Source organism: Schistocerca nitens, chromosome 3 (assembly GCF_023898315.1).
Source record: "Schistocerca nitens isolate TAMUIC-IGC-003100 chromosome 3, iqSchNite1.1, whole genome shotgun sequence".
Lineage (NCBI taxonomy): Eukaryota > Metazoa > Arthropoda > Insecta > Orthoptera > Acrididae > Schistocerca > Schistocerca nitens.
In genome coordinates this window covers 204,782,843-204,805,838 of record NC_064616.1, presented here as the reverse complement: position 1 = coordinate 204,805,838, position 22,996 = coordinate 204,782,843, and the positions used below count along the sequence as shown (strand labels likewise).

General features: G+C 35.3%; 1 protein-coding gene across 1 annotated transcript in view; it reads right to left on the bottom strand.

The window, feature by feature from the left end:
• Positions 1-22,996, bottom strand: part of LOC126249149 (ankyrin-3-like) — a 602,141-nt gene that overhangs the window by 251,994 nt on the left and 327,151 nt on the right. Inside the window, exons 10-11 of the mRNA XM_049950803.1 lie at positions 18,132-18,329; positions 13,486-13,632 (exon numbers count right to left, since the gene is read on the bottom strand). Coding sequence (XP_049806760.1) covers positions 13,486-13,632; positions 18,132-18,329 — 345 coding nt within the window. The remainder of the gene's footprint in view (positions 1-13,485; positions 13,633-18,131; positions 18,330-22,996) is intronic.

Below are 22,996 nucleotides of genomic sequence, written 5' to 3'. Positions count from 1 at the left end.
GGAGTAACAAACCTAGTATACCCTTCTTATGTTTGACAATGGAAAACAATGTTTTAGTTCCACAATAACTCACTGGAGCAACTCTTTGACATTTGCAGGTGGTTGCAACCACCTGAACATTTCAAATAGTTGCTTTGATATGAGATACTGTGGGACTTACACAATGTTGTCTGATAGTAACTGCAACAGATTGGCTGAGAAAGCCTAAAAAGTCACAAACATGTCACTGGTTGCCATCTAAGCAAGCTCTCTGAAATACATTCTGTTCCAAATCAGAGTTCTCATCCTTATTAACAATTGTTTTAAATATTCTGTTACACACCTAGTATTGCTTCAAGAGGATTGTGATTTATTTGCGTTTATTCAAACCAAGAAAGACATTCATATTTTCTCATTCTGTGTCTCATGGTAAAATATACAACTCTATATTGCTCAATGAATGTAGACTTGACCAATAAGGATATATTCTCTAACGTTAGTGTGCACATTTATAACAGATTTTGTGACAACAAACCACATTATTCTTGTAGTGAAGCCATAAAATATGAAATGTTCCAACATTAGTTGAGCTTCATAGTCAAGAAATCCATAATTATCATCAGCATGGGTGTAATAAGGTATGTTTTGTGCAACTATCCTGCTGACATATTCTGGGGAAAAATTCTGTAATTCATAAGCTGCACTTTCAGTCCATGTATCTATGACATTGTCTTCATCAACTCCCATGGCAACTGCTATACTAGAGGATGAGTATTTAAATATGAATGCTAGAGAGATGGATAACTCATTGATAGCATATTTAGAAGGAATAACATTCTCAATAGTTCCCTTCAGCCACAAAGAGAAAATGATAAGTATGAAACTAAAATGTTGTGAGTCAAAGGGTTACCATGGACACTTCCCATGTCTGTTTATTTGCTTTTTACCGCATAAAAAGTGTCTAGTGAGCTTCAATGAGTAGCTTGTGATGTGTAATACATATATTACACATATAGTGGAGATGCTGAGTCGCAGGTAGGCACAACATTCCATCCTTCCAGATATGGGAAGTGTCCACGGTAACCTCTTGACATACAGCAATTTAGTTTCTCTTAAAAAATTAATATTAAATGAGTTTAACACACTTCCACTTTTCTACAGTGGCAATTCATTCTTAGTATTTCAAAATTTTGAAAAAGCGGCTTCATATATGCTTTGGAAATGAATTAGGGCAAAATGTAATAAATTTCACGACATGTATATAAAAGGTGGAAAACATGGGAATAGAACATTTGTCTTCCACACCAACTGTAATTCTTCATTGTTTCAAACAAATCTGTTGCAAGATACAAGATGATATTTCCAGAATGCATCAGGAAGAATATGCCAACAACTGAAAAATCATTAAATATTGTGTTGAAGTATTATTGTATGACTATTGTACTAAATGTTCATTTCACTGGTCCACGTGAAAATATATTAGAAACATAGATTATATTGCTGCTACGCTATCGCTGAAGAAGCATGGAGTTTGTTATTCTGAACTGATTTGTGTATAAAATTTTGCTTTTGCAATACTACTAGACTAACCTTTGTAGTATTAATAGATTAGTTTATATGTATGTGCTTCATTACATGCTTACTATGTCTTTTTGTACAATCAATGTCACATGCCATAAAAAGATTAAAATTCTGCACTACTTGACTAACAGAAAGCGATGTAGTCTTATGAATGCCCTTGTTAATGCAATGATCAATGCACATGCTTAAAAATGTTTTAGCAGCAAATGAAAATAATGCATAAGAAATAAAGGAAAGTGAGAAACTTTGAAATTTATAAAATAGTTTATTGTTGAAACATTAACAGTCCAACAAAATATAACAATATTCAAAAATATTATATATAAAGCATAATTTGCTGTAATTGCAACAGTGAGATTTGTATGAAAGATATCAAAATAGTTTATACCTCACAATGAAACCATCTGCAATTTAAATTTGGTGACAATTTATTTGAAAAAATGAATAAATAAATAAATTTAAGAAATCCTATTATATGCTCTACACTGAAAGCATGCATGACCTATCTACACAGAGAATGGAATATTGTCTCCATCAAGATGTCTCTTTCTATCAACATATCACAAATATTGTGTAAGTATTCATTTTTTCTGCAAGGCTACAAGACAATCTGCCAGGCTTCCCCACCATTCATCTGTCAATCATACCAACAAGAGGTTTATATTTAAATTTTGTATACAAAAAATTTCAAGACTTATTACAAGACTTTTGCTGATGCTGTCAATTACAATGAACTAATTTATTTCCTTGTCTCCTTTTCAAGTAGATTTAGAACAATTTTAAGAGATAAACAAAACAGAGAAAGTGCATGCAATGAGGTAAGCAAACACAGCTTCTCTTATTGACTATTTAGTTGTACTCTGTGACACACTAAAATTGCTCTTCACCATTTAAATTTCTAATAATATAGAATCATCATTCATCCACATTTCAGCAACTGGCATAGCTCACAATCTTAATGTTTCATTTTAAATGCATATGGTATCATATCAACAGTGCAAGGCACAAAACCAAGCATAAGATGGTGAAAAGAAATTTACTACTACCGGTAGTAATTTTCTGCTGTGGTTGAATCACAGCTGCTAAATCATGGATCATACAGAAGATAATGATATCTTAATCTTAAAAAAAAAATCTTTACAAGAATGAGAGGTAGTATAATGTGTTGATGTTGTATTTACATTTTTCTATGTTGCATGTTTCAATCTTTTATTACATTTTAGTTTTTTCATTCATAAATTTCATTCAAATGCAAAAATGCCATATACCTTTCAACAGAGACAGAGAATAATGTCGAGAAAAGATGTAAACACTCAACTCTCATTATTTTGATGACAATAAAATAAAAATGATCATAGAAAAAAGCTCAGAACCTTACATGTTGAATGTTGAATCCAACATATGATACTGAGAGACTTTGTAACTTTCCTCAAGAAAGAAAAAAAATTAACATATCACTAAGTACATGTAAAAAATTCCTGATTCACATTTCAGATAATACCTGCCAACTATGTCAGAAAACCACATGTATCTATTGTTGCTAGACATACTGAAATAGTATTTACACAGCATACAACTACAAAAAATCTCTAATAATTTCAGTATGGTTTTGCCCTATTTATGATGCATATGGAGATAAGTACAGCCAAATCATTTCACAAATAAATGTCACATCCAAGAACTGTTCACTTTTATAATCTGCTACATGTGAAAGAAATGCATGCATGCAAGAAACTACTTGAAAAGCACAACATTGTTTCATTACAAACATTTATAATGCAATTTTATTCTTTCTACAGTGTTTAGACCAATTAAGTTTTTTAAGCCACATTTAAGTGGTTGAGTGGAATCATAAACATTAATAAGCTAACATAGATATTTGAAAGTATTCACATGCACTTTCCTCTGTGTCTACATTCCACAATTTACAACAGAGATGATGATACAGAATAAAAATGAATTTCAAATAAAAAGTGTGTCTTTTAATGAACAGGGCAGTGAGTACAATAAATACAACACAGTTTCAACTTAAATGATTGTAATCCACATAAATACTAGATGTGTATGAGCTCAAGAAGTAACGTCAGTAAATGTATAGGAGATCATTAAATGGTGCACTAATTGTGTTATTGCCCATAAAATAATTGAGAACATTATAAGATTTTCCTAAAATTTTCATACGTAAGCAGATATGTGAACAATAAGAGCACAAACATACAGATATATGACATCAACAGCACTTAATACTAAGTATTACTTTGTAAGTCTCTCTTTTAACTTCTGAGTGATATTTATGTTATATAAGCATTCATTATTGCATGGATAATCATGACAGTGGAAACAAAATCAGATTTCATTCAAAAGATGTTTCCAGGATATATTACTAGAGGAGGAAATGAAGTCCGAATATCATACCGTAAAATGGGTGAACTGAAAAAATGCAGTAAACTGAAACGAAACTTCCAAAAATTTCCACACTATTGTGCTGGAAGAAAAATGGGAATATAATTCAAAGATTTGTTTGTCTCGTTTGGTAGTGAACCAATGTAAGAGGGAAATTATGAATTTCAAAGGTGGCAACACTATCAGTTGATGTTTGTTCACTTTATGACCAATATTGGATGTTAGGCTGAATTTGTTTTCTTCAAACTGTATCTGTAAGTAAAATTCTAAATCATGTTGTTTTAATTTAAATACATGGTAAGCAAATATGCAAGCAACCAAAAGTTCAGTTTTAAAGTACACTTTAATCTGACGTGTATTGTGGCTAATTGAAAATATAGGGTCACATTTTCATAATTTGTGGGATGGATAGAAAGAGTAATAATCATCAGTGTTTCTGAAGAAGAAGACCAAGAATTTCATGGAAATGAAGAACAACCTAGGAGATTACACTGTGATTAAAGTATATGGAAAAAGTAAGCAATAATTTAGACTGTATGCATGTAAAATTTGTTATTTAAAAGGCAAAGGTTCTGTTGATGTTTATTTGTAGAAACAAGGCCAAATATAGATATTTATTTTAAAAGATGAGGAGTAATTTTTTCGTAAATGAGACATTCTTCGAACACACTTCATTACATCTGGAGGTATGACTTGTAGATTAAAAGACATCATCTTTAAGCATGATGTCAGTGATTTAATGTATTAATTCTGCATTCAGTATTAACAAACAAATCAAGTTCATCAGTTTAAATGTTACAATAAATTAGAGATATAACAATCATTTTTAATGAACAGAATAAAAAACCACAATTCATGCAATATTGCAAATTTTTGTATTGAATAAAACTTATTTTCAGCCAGAGAACTTTTGTTTCTTATTGTCCTAGATCCAAAACAGATTTTGACATGTCCCTATTCCCCACAACAGCCAATAAATAGGATAAATAAGAAGTGAACTAATGCAAGAAGGAAATTATGAATTTCAAATTTGGCAACACTGAGATGATGATTGTTCACTCTATAACAAACATTGGGTATGATGCTGAATTTTTTTTACTTCAAACTGTATCTGTAAGCACAAATCTATTTATTTTATTTTTTACTTAAGTACATGATAAGCAAATATGCAATTCTGTTTCATTAACTAAAAGTTCAGTTTTAAAGTAGACTTTAATCTGACTTGTGTAGTGGCTAATTGAAAATGTTACTTTTCACCCCCCCCCCCTCTGGCAGAGGTGAATAGAAACATTAAGTTTTTATTTTTTTATATTATAACAGCATGAGCTAGGTCCATAATCATCTAATTACAAGTTTAAAGCTAGGCACAAGAACTACAATCCAATTTAATCTTGGTTTTCAAATTTCATTTTAAAATTATCATTTTTTTCTTTTAAAATTGAACACTGTTTCTATTCACCCCCATTTACGGTACCAGTACTGCAGTTTCCAAAATTCTAAGATGAAGAAGCAAAAAATATAGGCATATACTTACTACTGTTAAAGAGCCATGTCAAGAACAAGAAAAGATCTTAGGATTTTCTTTTTTTCTTACTAATATATATCAGACCTGTCTCAGTATATACGAAGAAATAAATGGTCATTGTCTTAAAATGGCTACTACTGAATCATACTTGGCTTACACATGGTTATTATGTTATAAGGATTCTGTGGTGTGCATCTCTAGAATTAATTAATACAGAAATAAGCAATTAATTGTAATGACACTTTAAACTGAATGCAGAGTTCATGAAAATTTTAGTAACAAGAGAACAGTTGACAAAAAAATGTGAAAAACAAATAATGTTTATTTTTTGAAACAGGCAGTTTTATTTTCTGAAGAATTGAAGATTAGGGTTTAATGACTGGTCAGTTCTGAGGTTATTAAGCAAGGAGCACAAGTTCATATAAGACTAGATTGAGACAGGAAACTGTCTAACATTTTCAAAGGAACCATTGGCATACCAACTAGTTAGGCAAATCACAAAAAACCTATATTTTGATGTGGATTACAAACTTGTTATATTTACATGTGGGTCCACTGCTGTGACTAGTGCTCCACCTCACTTGGTCGATCAGGGCAAAAAGTTAACAAACACAAAGTGGAATGGTTAATAGAAGGGGAACAATCATTTAGGGAATGGATCATCACAAAGAAACCTTAGTCGAAAGACAGACATAAATGTAACAATATTTTAGTGATTAGATATCTTTTGTTCTGCATTCATTTTTATTAATCCTCTGTCATCTCAATGTATACTTAATTAAGTACCTAGTTCATTATTGCAATCATGCTTATTGTCACTATTCATCTTTTGAAGTTTACATTCTTCTGTCTGTGTTACCCTAAGGACAACAAATCTCTGACAAATATTGGGAAAAGCTTTGTAATCTCCCTTTCTAATTGCTGACAGAATTGGCTATGAAACATGAAGCAAACAGAGTAGCTATATAATGCAAATATCAGAACAATCAAATGAGAAAATGGTGATTTCTTTTACTTTTTCATGTACAGTTTTTTAATTGTGCCCTGTTAAACTATGTGAACATCTTTGTGTCATTATGAACGGTGTTATTAAAACAAGCTTTATGGGAAGTATGTTTCGCTACCAGTAGTTTAATAGTTGGTATGTAGTCAATGTCATGACCTTTGGTATTAGCTTAACCATTCATTTTTAACCCACAGAAGGCCTGCTAAAGTAGTAAAGTAGTAAGCGATGGTGGTCCACATTGATGCACCAGTATAATTGCTGTGTTCATAGTGATTAGGTCCCAGAGAATGGACATGACAAATAATTCACATATGGTTGGGTCTTGGGTATGCTCTTGCAAGAAACTTATTCTTCTACAGAAGTGATAGTTTCTCTTCTGATATCAAAGAGTCATGCAACAGGTTATATTCCCTGCTCCCCTTACAAGGCTATGACGAATGAGCATAGCAAAAAAGAGGCAATGAAGTTACAAAGTTTCTCAAATATATGCATATCCTAACTGTTTTATTCATATTTACAGAATACTGTTGACATTTTCTATCATGCACTCTAGGAAAGGGTTTGAAATATTTTCTTTTTAGTGGAAAAAGGAAGACATAATTTTATATTTACAGGAGTTACTCTCATAATAAATATGACTTAGACCTACATACGTGACAGTGCTTCAGCGCTGGTCCCCCTACCCCAAACACACACTGTACGATAAATAAATAGTAAGATATTACTGATAAAAATCGAAGTACTGCAAATTACAAAATGATTTGAAAATACTTATCATAAATATATTCCGTATTTCCATAGGGTGCAATGATGGTGTGAAGCATATTTTACACATGAGCTTGTTCCTTTATATCTGCTTCATCTGGGCAATAGAAGATTTTGTGATCTGAGATTTTGTTTTTAAATTATTGCATAAGGTTGTCTCATGTATAGCAGGCAGTACTCTGCCAATGGTAAACACTGTCTAATTTTAAGTAATACACATGATAAGTAGCAATTAAAAGTTAGATTGTATTGTGGATAATTTAATCAACAGTCATGTGAAATTCTGAGTTCTTGTTTGGTGTTCGCCAATGGTGACTGAAATACAATCATCGAAATTCTTCAGGTAATATGGGTGAAATACAGGAACCGAAAGTTTCCTACGACTTGTACAGAAAGCAGACAGCAGTTATAAGCGTTGAACATGAAAGGGAAGCAGTAGCTAAAATGGGACTGAGAAATGTTTGTAGCTTAACCTTGATGTTAGTCACTCTGTACACTGAACAAGCAGTAAAGGGAATCAAAGAGAAATCTGGAATTGCGTGAGCTGTGTTTACATGGAATCGAATAGGTCTTCTGGTTATGTATGGCTTTTTGGAGACCATCTGCAGCCAATCATGGACTTCATTTTCCCAAACATTGATAGAAGCAATTAAAAGTTAGATCATAGTGTGGATAAGTTAATTAACAGTCAAGTGAATTCTGAGTTCTTGTTTGTCATAAAAATAACTATATAGGCATGGTAAAAGAGACAAGAGAATTTCTGAACAGGAGGCAGAGATTTGTGCTTGTCAGTTTGAGTTGGATTCTGTAAAACCTGAATGTGATAGGTTAGAGGAGGAAAAAGATCATGAGGATTGGATAGAGGCAACAAGTAATGGGTGAAAGCAGAACATCTCTGTAACTTCATCTACATCTGTGCTTGCAGTATCTAATATGTCTTATTTGTTACCTGAAGTACAAGGGGAAAATCCTCATCCAGCTATAGGTCACAGAGTGCAGCAGACTTCTCGCAAAGAAATTAAGCATAGGTCACTACTGAAAGAGCATAGGAAGAAAAGAGTCTTGCTGCTAGGCAGTAGTCATGCGAGGGATGTAGCAAGACAGTACAGGAAAAATTAAGGGCAGGGTACCAGATCACAAGTATTGTGAAGCCAAGTACCAGCCTTAGTTAGGTGACAGAGGACATAGGGGATTTGTGTAAATAATTAGACAAAAGGGATCAGGTTATCATAGGATGTGGAGCACAGATCTACCTGGCTGGACAGAAATTACAGCATTAGGGGTGATGAATGAAATAGGAACAACAGCTACACACACAATGAAAATATTTTGAACCCTTTCAGAGGTTGCAAAACAGCCACCTGACAGGCCCTGGGAAAACAGTGCCGTCAGCCCTGTCAACACAGAGGTGAGCCGACTGCTAATGACTGAAATGAAATTGTACATGAGTGCAGTACCTGTTGCTACAATTGAGAGATGAGACTATACTAGACATGGCTTACACCTCAATATGAGAGGGAAAGATGGGTTGGCTAAGCTTCTTGTAAATAATGTATGGAAGGCCACTATCACAAAGAGCAAGATCCCTATTGTTACTGGAGTCAGAGAGGCACCTTTTTCAGATTAGAATCAGGAGTCAGACCCCCTGTTATGACAAATGGTAAAGTAACAGGAGAGACCCACAAAATGCTTAAGAGTGCACAAAAAAGCAAGGTTAGCTTATTTCATCACAATATTAAAGGACTGAGTAATAAGGTAGAAGAGCTTCTTGCCTGTTTAGAAAATTTAGAGAGCCCTGAAAATATGGACATCCTGTGCCTGTCAGAGAACCACATAACTACAGGGTTACGGAAGTTAAATATTGAAGATTACACTCTTGCATCTTTCTCAGACAGAAGTAATATGGGAAAATGAGAAGCTGTTACATATATTAAGACAGAATACAACTTCAAAAACATTGAGACAAGTAGATTTTGTAACGCTCAGCACAAAGAAGTTTGTGCTTGTGAATGAGTCATTCAAATAGTTCACTTTTTGTTGTAACTGTATGCTGATTCCACTGGGATATTTCGAACTTTTTATGAGGAAATTGGTTTCCTTACTATGCTATATGTTGCACAGCAGCAAGCAGTTACTACTCTGTAGTGATTTCAACATAAAATTTCTAAAGGATTCTTACAGGAGAAATGAACTGGAAACCTTATACATATCCTAGAGTTTAATCTCACAAGTGAAAGACACGATGTTGAGGTCACAGATTTACTTCAAACTTTGTTGACCTTTAGTAGGCCAATAAAACAAAATAACTTGCAAGTAGTAAGGTGCACTTCTGGCCATTCCGAAAAAAATCATAAGAGAAGTTTTATGCGTCTATTAAGTAACTGATGTATTTCTGTGAAGGCAGTGACTGTAGGAAGTCATTGTGGCCAAGTGGTTGGTGTTTGCGCTAAGCAAGAGGATCATGAATGAGGCTATGATTTGAATCTCACTAATACTTACTTTGTTTTGCTTTCATCAGTGATCCCAATATTTAATTTATATGACATTTGAGAGGTAATATGGTGAAAAAAAGACCCATGTGCATTTTAATGAAGTTGTCATAAATTTCGTATGTTATTTGACTATCTACTATTTGTAATTAAATTTTCAATGAGGAGGGAAGGTCTGAAAGCCTAAGTCAAACCTCGATAAATAATGATGTGAATGGTGTTATTCATAATAAGTAATATAGTAAGTCACAATGTGCCAAACCACAAGAGTAATGTACAATCACTCATCAGACGTGCTCTTGACATGCTGCAGCATGATATTTGTTGGACAGACAGGGGAAAAATAAATTGAAAAATGGTTCAAATGGCTCTGAGCACTATGGGACTAAACATCTATGGTCATCAGTCCCCTAGAACTTAGAACTACTTAAACCTAACTAACCTAAGGACAGCACACAACACCCAGCCATCAAGAGGCAGAGAAAATCCCTGACCCCGCCGGGAATCGAACCCGGGAACCCGGGCGTGGGAAGCGAGAACGCTACCGCACGACCACGAGATGCGGGCAATAAATTGAAACTTCGTGCAAATACTTCTTAAATAGAAGTGGTTTTATTTATTATATTACCTCTAAAATGTTATATAAATTAAATAATATGTCCAGTGATGAAAAAAACCACATTAATAATTTAGTTTGAGGGGGAGTGGAATTGGCACCTCATACAAATTCGTCTCACGAAGTTCAAACACTAATCACTTTACCACCATGATTTCTAACATTTCTGACATCTATGCAGAGATGCGTAGGCACCTTTTTTTGATGAAGCTCAAAGCACAAAAGTAACTGTAAACCAAGTAACAAATTCACTCTCTAATAATGATGCATGGTTAGTTAGGATATATAAGATAGTGCCTCACAATACCAATACTCCTCACAGAGTAATTAATGACTGCAGAACAAATGGGTTTGCGAACAGATAACAAGAGATGACCTAGGATTAAACTAATAGTGAACCAAATGCTGATATAAATTTTCATCCATTCCATGGTATAAATTTATCATTAATTGAAAATAACTTTCCAATACAGTGATCAGAAGGGACCTTAAACCATGGATCACAATAGGGATTAAATTATCTTTCAAGATGAAACTCAATCTGCAGGCAAATAGAGATTCTGCAGTAGTTGCGTACAGCAAAAAATACTCAAAATTACTAAGAAAAGTTATTAAAAAACTAGGGACATGCATGTTATGTCAGAAATCAGTAATTCTGACAACGAACTTAGGACTATATGGAATGTAGTGAGCCCAGAGACAGAACCGCTAGCCAAAGAACAGGATAACATCATGAAAGGGCACATAATAAGTCAGCAGGTAGTAAGTAGATTCAATAATGATTTCTTAAATAGACTAGAAAATATACGGACAAAGAGTTCAGAGAAAAATCACAGAAGTATGTTGAAAAAGTAACTCTCATAGAATTTAATCATGTGATTATATCACTAGCTTCTCCATTTGAAATTTAAAAAATATATATATTCTCTCAAAAATAAAAGCTCATCTGGATGTGATGGTGTTTCAAAGAGAGTACTATGGATTTGTTCAAATGTAATAAGCCCTGTCTTATCTGAAATATGTAATGCCTCAGCAAACTGAAGGGATTTCTCAAGAGAGATCGATACATGTCATTGTTAAACCCCAAAATATAAAGAAAGGTGATGGAGAGATGTCTGTAACTACTAACCCATTTCAGTCCTGACATTATTTTCCAAAATTTTTGAGAAGCTGATTTGATCTAGAACAGTAACAATAATATCCTCAGTAAATCACAATATCTATTTCAGAAGGGTTGCTCAAGTGAGATTACCATTTACACGTTCACTCACCAAATTTTACAAGCATAAAATAACATAACAGCACCGGTTGTATTTCCTGTGACCATCAAAGGCATTCGAATGTGTGTATCACAATATTTTCCTAGATAAACTGAGGCTTTGTGGAACTCACGGTATAGCCAACCAAGAAAAATGTTATATTTAATCAGCAGAATGCAGGAAGTTGTACTTACTAATTCAACCAATGTAATCAGGGAAGATTCTTCTGACTTGAGAGAAATCACATATGGGTTTCCCCAAGACTCAACATTAGGCCTGACCATTGTTCCTCACATATAATATACAAGAAGCAAAGGTATTCTTTTTGTAGTTGACACTAGTATTGTAATCGATCCAAGGGCATATACCACCAGGAAAATGGTAAAAAATGTTCTTAAAAGTGTCATTGACTGATTTTCTGTATAAGATCTCACTCTCAATTTTAAAAAGACACAACATGTCACTTCTGTGCATCCAGAGGTATTAGGCCACTGATAGATGTAACACAGGGTGAGGAAATAATAAATAGGTGGAAAGTTTAAAATCTTTAGGTGTCAATATTGATCAGAATTTAAATTGGAAAAATCTCATTTTAGCACTCCTAAAACAGCTTAGTTCACCTACATTTGTAATTAGAATCATTGCAAATTTTGGGGAGAAACAAATCACTAAACTAATATTTTTGCATGTTTTCATTCAATAATGTCATGAAAGAATAATGTTCTGGGGTAATTCATGTTTAAGACAGAAAGTCTTCATTGCTCAGAAACATGCTGTAAGAATGATATGTGGTGTTCAATAATGATCATTGTGTAGACACCTGTTTAAGAACTTTGACAACTCCTTTACATATATTTATTGGCACAGTAAATGTGTAGTAAATAATCCACTGCAGTTCAAAAGGAACAATGCTGTTCATAATTACAGTATGAGAAGAAAAGCTGACCACCTTTACTCTGCATTAAGCTTACCTTTAGCACAAAATAGTGTGTACAATGCTGCAACTAAAATTTTTGAACACTTGCCCAGTGATACAAAATTCTGACCAACAGTAAAGTAAAATTTGAAAACAAACTGAAAAAGTTGCTCTTCTTCCTATTCCATAGAAGAATTTCCATTATTGTAGTGTGTAAAATGTGGAGGGTAGGACCTGCTAACTAACATGATTAGTATGTAGATACATTTAAAAATTAATTTGAGGTGTGAATATAAAATGACTGGTTCCACATGATTCTGATTTATTGTGCAAATCATCAGTTGAACATGAAAACTAACTAACAAACAGCTTCCCAGTAAATACTGGAAGTTACACAAAATAAAGACAACATTACATATTTCAGCAAGTAGTGGTAGGTGCCTCAAACATACACATTGTCAAGAGTAGTTACTGTTAAAAATTAACACTAACTACAAAAATCATTGCAGTTACTGACTAAAGCACAGATATTTACCATTACAGTGCATGTTCAAAAACAAATACTTCACTACGTTGGGAACACTCAGGGATATTTTTGGCAGAAATGTTAGAATCCTGGCTTCAGTCTCCCAGTGTTTGGTGGACGAGTATTTTTTACAGTTACCACTTTGTATTACATATCCTGACTTTCTTCCAGATGCATTCATAAAGGGATAGTTGGTGTGAAAGACAAACATTTTGTTTTCCAAATATGGAAGGTTGAAGAAGTCAACTGTATACCTAAAGCTCATGCATCACTGCTGCAGTATAACATTTCACCGCTTTCTCTGAGTAGAGAGAACAACGGAAGCTATATAAAGTACTCCTGCCTCTTATACCAAAATCGTTCCATGAGATAAAGGGTGTCTATACGATCCATGATGCGGCGGCCCACCAGGTACTTTACCTCTTCCTGGCCTTCCTTTCCAGCTATGTGCAGAGCTGTATACATGTCCTTTGTAGTAGAGTCAACTGCTGCTCCATGCTGCAGTAATAACATCACAATATCCACATTTCCAAGTCGAGATGCAATATGGAGAGGTGTCTGTTGCTCCTGCACAACAAATATTTTCATTCAAAGCAATAAATAAATTAAATGGCACAACAAGAACTTAATTCTTCTGACTAAATCATTCACATACTTCTATAATGATCTCCTCTTTGCAAAAAGGTGCACAAATATCCAAGCCTATCTTGATATGATTTCAAAGAAGTGCAAAGATTGGTAACTTGATTTAAATATTCAGAAATGTACAATTCATCACTTCATAATATTCAGAAATGTTGTACACTGTGACTACAATATCAGTGAGTTACAACTAGGATCAGTCAATTCAGACAAATATATGGGTTTAACAATGTGACGGAACATAAAATGTAATGAACACATAAACTCAACTGTAGGAGAAGCAGGTGGAAATCTCTGGTTCATTGGTAGGGCACTGGGAAAACACAGTCAGTCTCCAAAGGAAATTTCTTACAAAACACACTTGTCCACTGTGCTAGAATACTGTACAAGTGTGTGCGCACATAACAAATATGACTAATAGGGGATGTTGTACCTTTATACCTTCAAACAAGAAGATAACCATGAATAGCCACAGGTTGGTCTGATTCATGGAAATGCATAATAGAAATCCTGAAGAAATTGAGCTGACAGACACTTCAGGGCAGACATCAGTTATCCCACACAAGCCTACTTACAGAGGTTTCAAGAATCAGTATTAAGTGACAAATCTAGGATCATACCACAGCCCCCTGTATATTGCACCCATAGGGACCGTGAAAACAAGATTAGACTAATTAAAGTACACACAGAGAGACTTTTAAACAGTCGTTCCCATGTTCCATATGCAAATCGGTCAGGTAGAGAACCCAATACATGATACAAGGGGTAGTAACCTCAGCCATGCACCACCTCACAGCTATTTGCAAAGTATGGATGTGGATGTAAAGCCATAACTATCTAACTGTATATCAGATTTATCCCTCCATTCTTCTTCTACCCATCCTATCTGTTCTCCCCCCCCCCCCCCCTCTCTCTCTATCTCTCTCTCTCTCTCTCTCTCTCTCCCTCTCTCTCTCTCTCTCTCTCACCCCACTCACTTCAAAAACACACACACACACACACACACACACACACACACACACACACAGAGAGAGAGAGAGAGAGAGAGAGAGAGATAAATGGGGTTGTCAAAAATATGGAAACACCAAAAACGCAACACATTACCGATCCTAATTTTGTGTAGGAAATTTGATGGCATACAAAACAGCTTCCAGTCATCTCAAAACTACTGGTATTGTATGTGCGTTAAAGGAACCTTACACCATTTTTCCTGCAAACAGTACAAAGTTCAGGTACTGATGATTCAGGTGGATGTTAATCACACATCCTTTTGCCAAAAGTAGACCAAAAGGGCACAATAATATTTAGATATGGTGACTGTGATGGTCAGGGAAGATGAAAAAATTCATCCTCAGGTTCACAAAGTCAGTCCTGGACAATGTGAGCTGTGTGAACCAGGCCCTGTCATCTTGGAACACAGCACCACAATTGGGGAACAAACATTGTACCATGGGATGGGATGGACCAGATCAGCCAAAATAGTCACATAATCATTGGCAGTAATGTGACATAGCAGAGTACACCAAAATTTGGCCTCCCAAATCATTGCCGAACACTCCCCCCCCCCCCTTTCTCTCTCTCTCTCTCTCTCTCTCTCCCTCTGTGTGTGTGTGTGTGTGTGTGTGTGTTTTGAAGTGAGTGGAGAGAGAGACAGAGAGACAGAGAGAGAGAGAGAGAGAGAGAGAGAGAGAGAGAGAGAGAGAGAGTGTGAGAGAGGGTGGGGGGGGGGGGGGGGGGAGGAGAACAGATAGGATGGGTAGGAGAAGAATGGAGGGATAAATCTGATATACAGTTAGTTAGATAGTTATGGCTTTACATCCACATCCATACTTTGCAAACAGCTGAGAGGTGGTGCATGGCTGAGGTTACTACCCCTTATACCATGTATTAGGTTCTCTACCTGACCCATTTGCATATGGAGCATGGGAACGACTGTTTAAAAGTCTCTCTGTGTGTACTTTAATTAGTCTAATCTTGTTTTCACGGTCCCTATGGGTGCAATATACAGGGGGCTGTGGTATGATCCTAGAGTGGTTCTGCAATTCCAGCTATCCCTGCAATTCCCTGCTTACAGAGCTCCCACCATGTTGTTCTGGCTAAGCCAACTCTCTGCAATACTCTTTCTTCCAGGAGTGACTGTCCAGCAAGATATGCAGGAGAACTTCTGTGCAAGGTAGGGAGAGGTATTGGTGGAAGCAAAGCTGTGAGGAGAAGTGAGTTGTCCCTGGATAGCTCAGCTGGTAGAGCATTTACCTGCAAAAGGCAAAGGTTTCGTGTTCAAGTTCCAACCTGACAAACAGTTTTTCTCTACCAAGAGGTTTCAAATCAGCAAAAACTCCACTGCAAAATAAAAATCAATTCTATAAAAAAGAAAAAAATGTTGTTCTACAGTCCAATTAAAATTATTTGATAGTTGACACTTCAAATATTGGAACTGGTTTCCTGCTATCAGAGCACTCAGTGCTGAACTACCAAACTGCCTCAACAACTGGCCATTTCACTTCCAATTTCTCGTTCCAGGATTCTTTCTTGATGTTTTTGTAGCCAGAATCATGGATCTGTCACTTTTATTTCATATTTCATCACACATGATAACTACACCAAAAAACACCCACACACACGTAATAAAGCTAATGAAATGCACATGTTTCGTACGCAGCACTAACCAAAGATCTCTGGATATTTCCATACAATATGCAATTCACCAGTTATCATAATCACAGAGACTGGCTTACATTAGATAAGCTTTGTATGGCATTGCATGAAGCTGAATTATTTAAGGCTGCAATTATTCATTGCGACTGCTTCACCGAAGTTTTAAGTATAACAACTGCACACGTAGCATATTAGCCTGATGTGTAGAAGATTGTATGTTTGAAGCTCATCAACTGCAGTGGATTTTTTTTAAACAAAAGAGTTTGATTATTATTTTTAGTCAGTTAATGGTTTAAATGTAATTTTCTTGTTTTGTAATTCTTTGCAGCATCATTTTCCATAATAGAATTAACTTTTTTTACACTTTTTTTACTTTTCTTACAATCTTTTTTCTAATTTGGAATCTGCCTGTGTTGCCCATAATCAACAACTATGTGCCAACGAGGACTGCCAATTAGCTGGTAATATGGCAGTTCGTGTAGGCAATGCATGGAAAGCTTCAGGTAACCAATGATGGTAAAAAAAACACAGTTTTCTTTGTGTGATGAAATTGAATTTTTTCAGTCTTGAGTTTGCTCATAAAGGTTAGCTTTAATGGCCTTGAACAAAGCAATCATAATTTTACTTCTGCCACAGACTGTTGACTGACATTTTCTTGGCTATATTTCACATCACAAGTTTGTGGTTAGCTTAGGACATGAGCTTAATTAATGCATTGTATGTCACAGTTCATTCATCAGTCACTTTAAATCACCAATTGACAGGGCATCTCATATTTCTGACGTACCTCACAGCAGCCACTTCCGACATTGCTTCACGTTACACAATAACAGCATTTGTGAAGTGTTCCACCATGTTGGTGTGTCACCTGTAACCAAGTGGTAGCCAGGAGCTGATGTGGTAACAATGTAACAGCAAGTGACAAATGTCAACTGTCAAGTAATTTTAATCAGACTGTAGTTGACCTGTGAATCACTACCAAGATATGCTCCAATTTTATTTACAAAAATGTGGAGGTGGAGCTACTGTCTCCACTTCAAGTAAGTAACTGAAATTTTTTTTAAAAATGTGATGCTCATAGCCACACACTCACACAATGCAAACAATGATGATAGTATGGCCATTCTTATTCCCTGTGCTAATTTAGCTCAAGTTAAAGTTAAAGGGACACACTATATCAAGTACAGTATTACAACAAAGGGAGCTGTATGAAACAGGTGAGATTGTAGGAGGAAGATTGAGGAATTTCAAGTAAAAATAGGAGTAAGTGTTACATAAGCAACAAGAAGAAGAAGAAGAAGAAGAAGAAGTAGAAAGAGGAGGAGGAGGAGAGAGAGAAAGAAAGAGCCTAATTCAAGTAATATTCTGTATGCTAAAAAGAGGTGTCTTAAAAAATGTGCATATTGCTAAAATATGTAGAATTTTCACTTGGCTGAATAGTAGTTTAAGTTGAGAGGACATTGAATAAGTTTCAACAGCACATTTTGAACTCGGCTGATGATCAACTACCTCAAACAGTGAAAAACTGCAAACACTAAAACCTTTTTAGCTCAACAGCATATATCTTCAGATACATTGCAATCACAAATAAATTTGTTAATCATTTTGATTTTCCCTGTGAGCTTTACAGATTTTCTCAATGTAAAAGAATCCATAGAAGTGTAACTAATATACTGAGGACCATAACTATTTGTCTTCTGAATGTTTTATAAAATCTAAACCTACTACAGTTAGTAAAATGTACTTGTACTAAAGGAATTTATACTCACTCTTGCCCGGGCATCGACTTGTGCTCCATTCCTTAAAAGAATACGGATGATATCTGTCTGATTGGCTCTTGCTGCCAGATGCAAGGGTGTCTCCCCACGAACTGTTGGAACATCAGGATTTGCATCATGTTGCAAGAGATAGATCACAATGTTCATGCAACCCATGAAGCTTGCTACATGAAGTGGTGTTAGTCCTGACTGTAAACATAAAAAAAAACACCATGGTAATTTTTTAAAGGGAGTTTTTAACACTCAGTAACTAACTAACCAAGAAATTAACACATAATTTTAAATGAAAGTAATGAACATATACATAATAGTTTTGAGCTAATAAGTGCTTGTTCATAACTGTATACCTATGATTGCACACCTAACTGCCATTATGTTTACTTTTTATCATAACATATATCTCAAATTTCTTTTCATATTGTTTGCTAAAAAGAGCTTCAAGTACTTTCATCATCAAAACATCATGTATAACATGATGTTAACAGTGGATTGTTGGAGATGGGATGCTATTTTAGATTAGAAATAGACAAGAAGGAAATTGCCACTTCTGGCATATGATATGATACTGAAATTTCCCTAGGATGATTTAAAAAACATGAAAAACTGTATAGCAAAAGCTGGAAAGATGTTAAAACCAAGAACAGAAGGCATCAGTTTTTTGTTGCTTTGCTTTTTGAATTATGTGTATCATCATTCAATTGGAATGCTAATTGGTACTGAGATCGATATGGGCTTACACAAAATAGCTTTTTGACAACAGTTTTTTTTTCTATTATGCCTTAAGCAAAATACAGAAGTACAACAGCCCTCCATCCGCCACCACTCCTCCAACTGAAACTGAGACCTATGCCACTGAGGAACATTCAAACAACAAAAATGTTGTGACTTAGCTGAGATTTGTGACTGAGGCATTTGTAACATCCTCATACCAAAGTTAAAATATCATGGAATGGTAGTAACAGTAGATTCAAGATTTTTGTCCTGTGCCCGCAGCTCGTGGTCGTGCGGTGGCGTTCTTGCTTCCCACACCCGGGTTCCCGGGTTCGATTCCCGGCGGGGTCAGGGATTTTCCTTGCCTCGTGATGGCTGGGTGTTGTGTGCTGTCCTTAGGTTTAAGTAGTTCTAAGTTCTAGGGGACTGATGACCATAGATGTTAAGTCCCATAGTGCTCAGAGCCAAATTTTGTCCTGTCTATATGCTATAGAACAGTATGAATCAATTCCATGTCCATCAGATAGCAACGGACACTCTGACATGATGTAAACCAGGATTCTATTTTGAATAGTTCAGTACTTCTAATACACATAAATTATCTTCCAACAGCATTGTCAAAAGATGTCAATTTTGCTATTTATGCAGATGATAGAATGGTGCTTCTAGAAATAAATAAAAAAACAGTGGCAGTCCCCTTACATAAAAGGCAGTTAATCTATTTGAAAGCATCAGCTCATGGTGCTAGAACAATGAATTATTATTATTATTATTATTTCTTTCCCTTCTCAGACCTTAGGTCTGGTTCGAAATGAAAGTGACGCGGACCTTGATCAAGCGTGACTTCCTTTTAACTGTACGGTATATGTTACATTGCGTTTAGGAACTTTCGGGTAATTGAACATGTATCAATAATTACGGATTTCTGTAGTTGTATGTATATGTTTGGATGTAGCTGTATTGCGTTGATGTACTGGTGGATATTGTGTGGTATGACTCCTGTAGTTGATAGTATAATTGGTATAATGTCAACTTTATCCTGATGCCACATGTCCTTGACTTCCTCAGCCAATTGGATGTATTTTTCAATTTTTTCTCCTGTTTTCTTTTGTATATTTGTTGTATTGGGTATGGATATTTCGATTAGTTGTGTTAATTTCTTCTTTTTATTGGTGAGTAGCCCCAGTAGCTGAGTGGTCAGCGTGTCGGATTGCCGACCTCTGGGCCCGGGTTCGATTCCCGGCTGGGTCGGAGATTTTCTCCGCTCAGGGACTGGGTGTTGTGTTGTGTTCATCATCATTTCATCTCCATCCGGCGTGCAGGTCGCCCACTGTGGCGCCGACTGTAATAAGACCTGCGGTATGGCGGCCGGACCTGCCCCGCGAGGGGCCTCCCGGCCAATGACGCCAAACGCTCATCATCATCATCATTGGTGAGTATGATGTCAGGTTTGTTATGTGGCGTTGTTTTATCTGTTATAATGGTTCTGTTCCAGTATAATTTGTATTCATCATTCTCCTGTACATTTTGTGGTGCATACTTGTATGTGGGAACGTGTTGTTTTATAAGTTTATGTTGTAAGGCAAGCTGTTGATGAATTATTTTTGCAACATTGTCATGTCTTCTGGGGTATTCTGTATTTGCTAGTATTGTACATCCGCTTGTGATGTGATCTATTGTTTCTATTTGTTGTTTGCAAAGTCTGCATTTATGTGTTGTGGTATTGGGATCTTTAATAATATGCTTGCTGTAATACCTGGTGTTTATTGTTTGATCCTGTATTGCAATCATGAATCCTTCCGTCTCAGTGTATATATTGCCTTTTCTTAGCCATGTGTTGGATGCGTCTTGATCGATGTGTGGCTGCGTTAGATGATACGGGTGCTTGCCATGTAGTGTTTTCTTTTTCCAATTTACTTTCTTCATATCTGTTGATGTTATGTGATCTAAAGGGTTGTAGAAGTGGTTATGAAACTGCAGTGGTGTAGCAGATGTATTTATATGAGTGATTGCTTTGTGTATTTTGCTGATTTCTGCTTGTTCTATAAAGAATTTTCTTAAATTGTCTACCTGTCCATAATGTAGGTTTTTTATGTCGATAAATCCCCTTCCTCCTTCCTTTCTGCTTAATGTGAATCTTTCTGTTGCTGAATGTGCGTGATGTATTCTATATTTGTGGCATTGTGATCGTGTAAGTGTATTGAGTGCTTCTAGGTCTGTGTTACTCCATTTCACTACTCCGAATGAGTAGGTCAATATTGGTATAGCATAGGTATTTATAGTTTTTGTCTTGTTTATTGCTGTCAATTCTGTTTTCAGTATTTTTGTTAGTCTTTGTCTATATTTTTCTTTTAGTTCTTCTTTAATATTTGTATTATCTATTCCTATTTTTTGTCTGTATCCTAGATATTTATTCCATCGCTTCTATGCAGTCACTGTGGTTATCCAATATGTAATCTTCTTGTTTAGTGTGTTTTCCCTTGACACTGCTATTTTTCTTACATTTGTCTGTTCCAAAAGCCATATTTATATCATTGCTGAATACTTCTGTTATCTTTAGTAATTGGTTGAGTTGTTGATTTGTTGCTGCCAGTAGTTTTAGATCATCCATGTATAGCAAGATATTATTATTATTTCTTTACTTTCTCAGACGTTAAGTCTGGTTAAAAATGGAAAGTGACCCGGACCTTGATCAAGCGTCACTTCCAATTAACTGTACGGTATGTGTTACATTGCATTTAGGAACTTTCGGGTAACTGAACATGTATCAATAATTATGGATTTCTGTAGTTGTATATATATGTTTGGATGTATCTGTATTGCATTGATGTACTGGTGGATATTGTGTGGTATGACTCCTGTAGTTTATAGTATAATTGGTATGATGTCAACTTTATCCTGATGCCACATGTCTTTGACTTCCTCAGCCAGTTGGATGTATTTTTAAATTTTTTCTCCTGTTTTCTTTTGTATATTTGTTGTATTGGGTATGGATATTTCAATTAGTTGTGTTAATTTCTTCTTTTTATTGGTGAGTGTGATGTCAGGTTTGTTATGTGGCGTTGTTTTATCTGTTATAATGGTTCTGTTCCAGTATAATTTGTATTCATCATTCTCCGGTACATTTTGTGGTGCATACTTGTATGTAGGAACGTGTTGTTTTAAAAGTTTATGTTGTAAGGCAAGCTGTTGATGTATTATTTTTGCGACATTGTCATGTCTTCTGGGGTATTCTGTATTTGCTAGTATTGTACATCCGCTTATTATTATTATTATTATTATTATTTTGTTATTATTCTTAAAAGATGTGGTTCACATAATTCAAACACCAGAAGCTATGCAATGAACTATGAATTACAATGGTTAGATAGTGTTTAGTTTTTGAGACAGCAGATAGATCACAACATAAATTCAAAAACCTGCACCTTATAATTAACGGTGTGCATTAGTTCAGGTAGATTTATAGTACCCATTAGCACAGCTATAAGTGTTGTAAAAATAAAGAACTCAGTTTATTCCACAAAATTCCATTCACTGATCAATTACAGAATCAGTTTTGGGGAATCCAGCTTAAAGGAACATGTTTTATAAGAATTATATCTAGTGTTACTTTGAGAACTTCCTTCACAGATGTCTTTAATAAATTAAAATTAAACTTGGTGTTTTGGCAACTGTTTAAGAATACATATATTCATTAACACCTTTCTTATTATCAATATTCCTCCACTCTTAAAACCATAATTCAACGTGTTGTTATAATACTAAGGCTGAAAACAACTTTTACAAAGACTTCAAGGGCTTAACATTTGTACAGATAGGAATGAGACATAAAAGGGCATGTCTAATGAGTCTCCTGTCAGAGAATATTGCAAATTTTGTGGGAAATATAATGATGTTTAAGAGAGAACTGAAGTGCACTCTGTCAGGCAACACGTTCTAATCCACTGATGAATATTATTGTAGGAACTCTTAAAATTAGCATATTGTACATGGTGTCGATAATTAAAGTTTCGAAACACTGTAGAAAGAGAACCACTTCTCAGAATGAATTTAAACAGTATTTTACTGACACAGGGAGAACTGTCATGCAGGGGGGGGGGGGGGGGGATGTGTTAATAGATGGCACTGTAAGTGTATTAATGTAA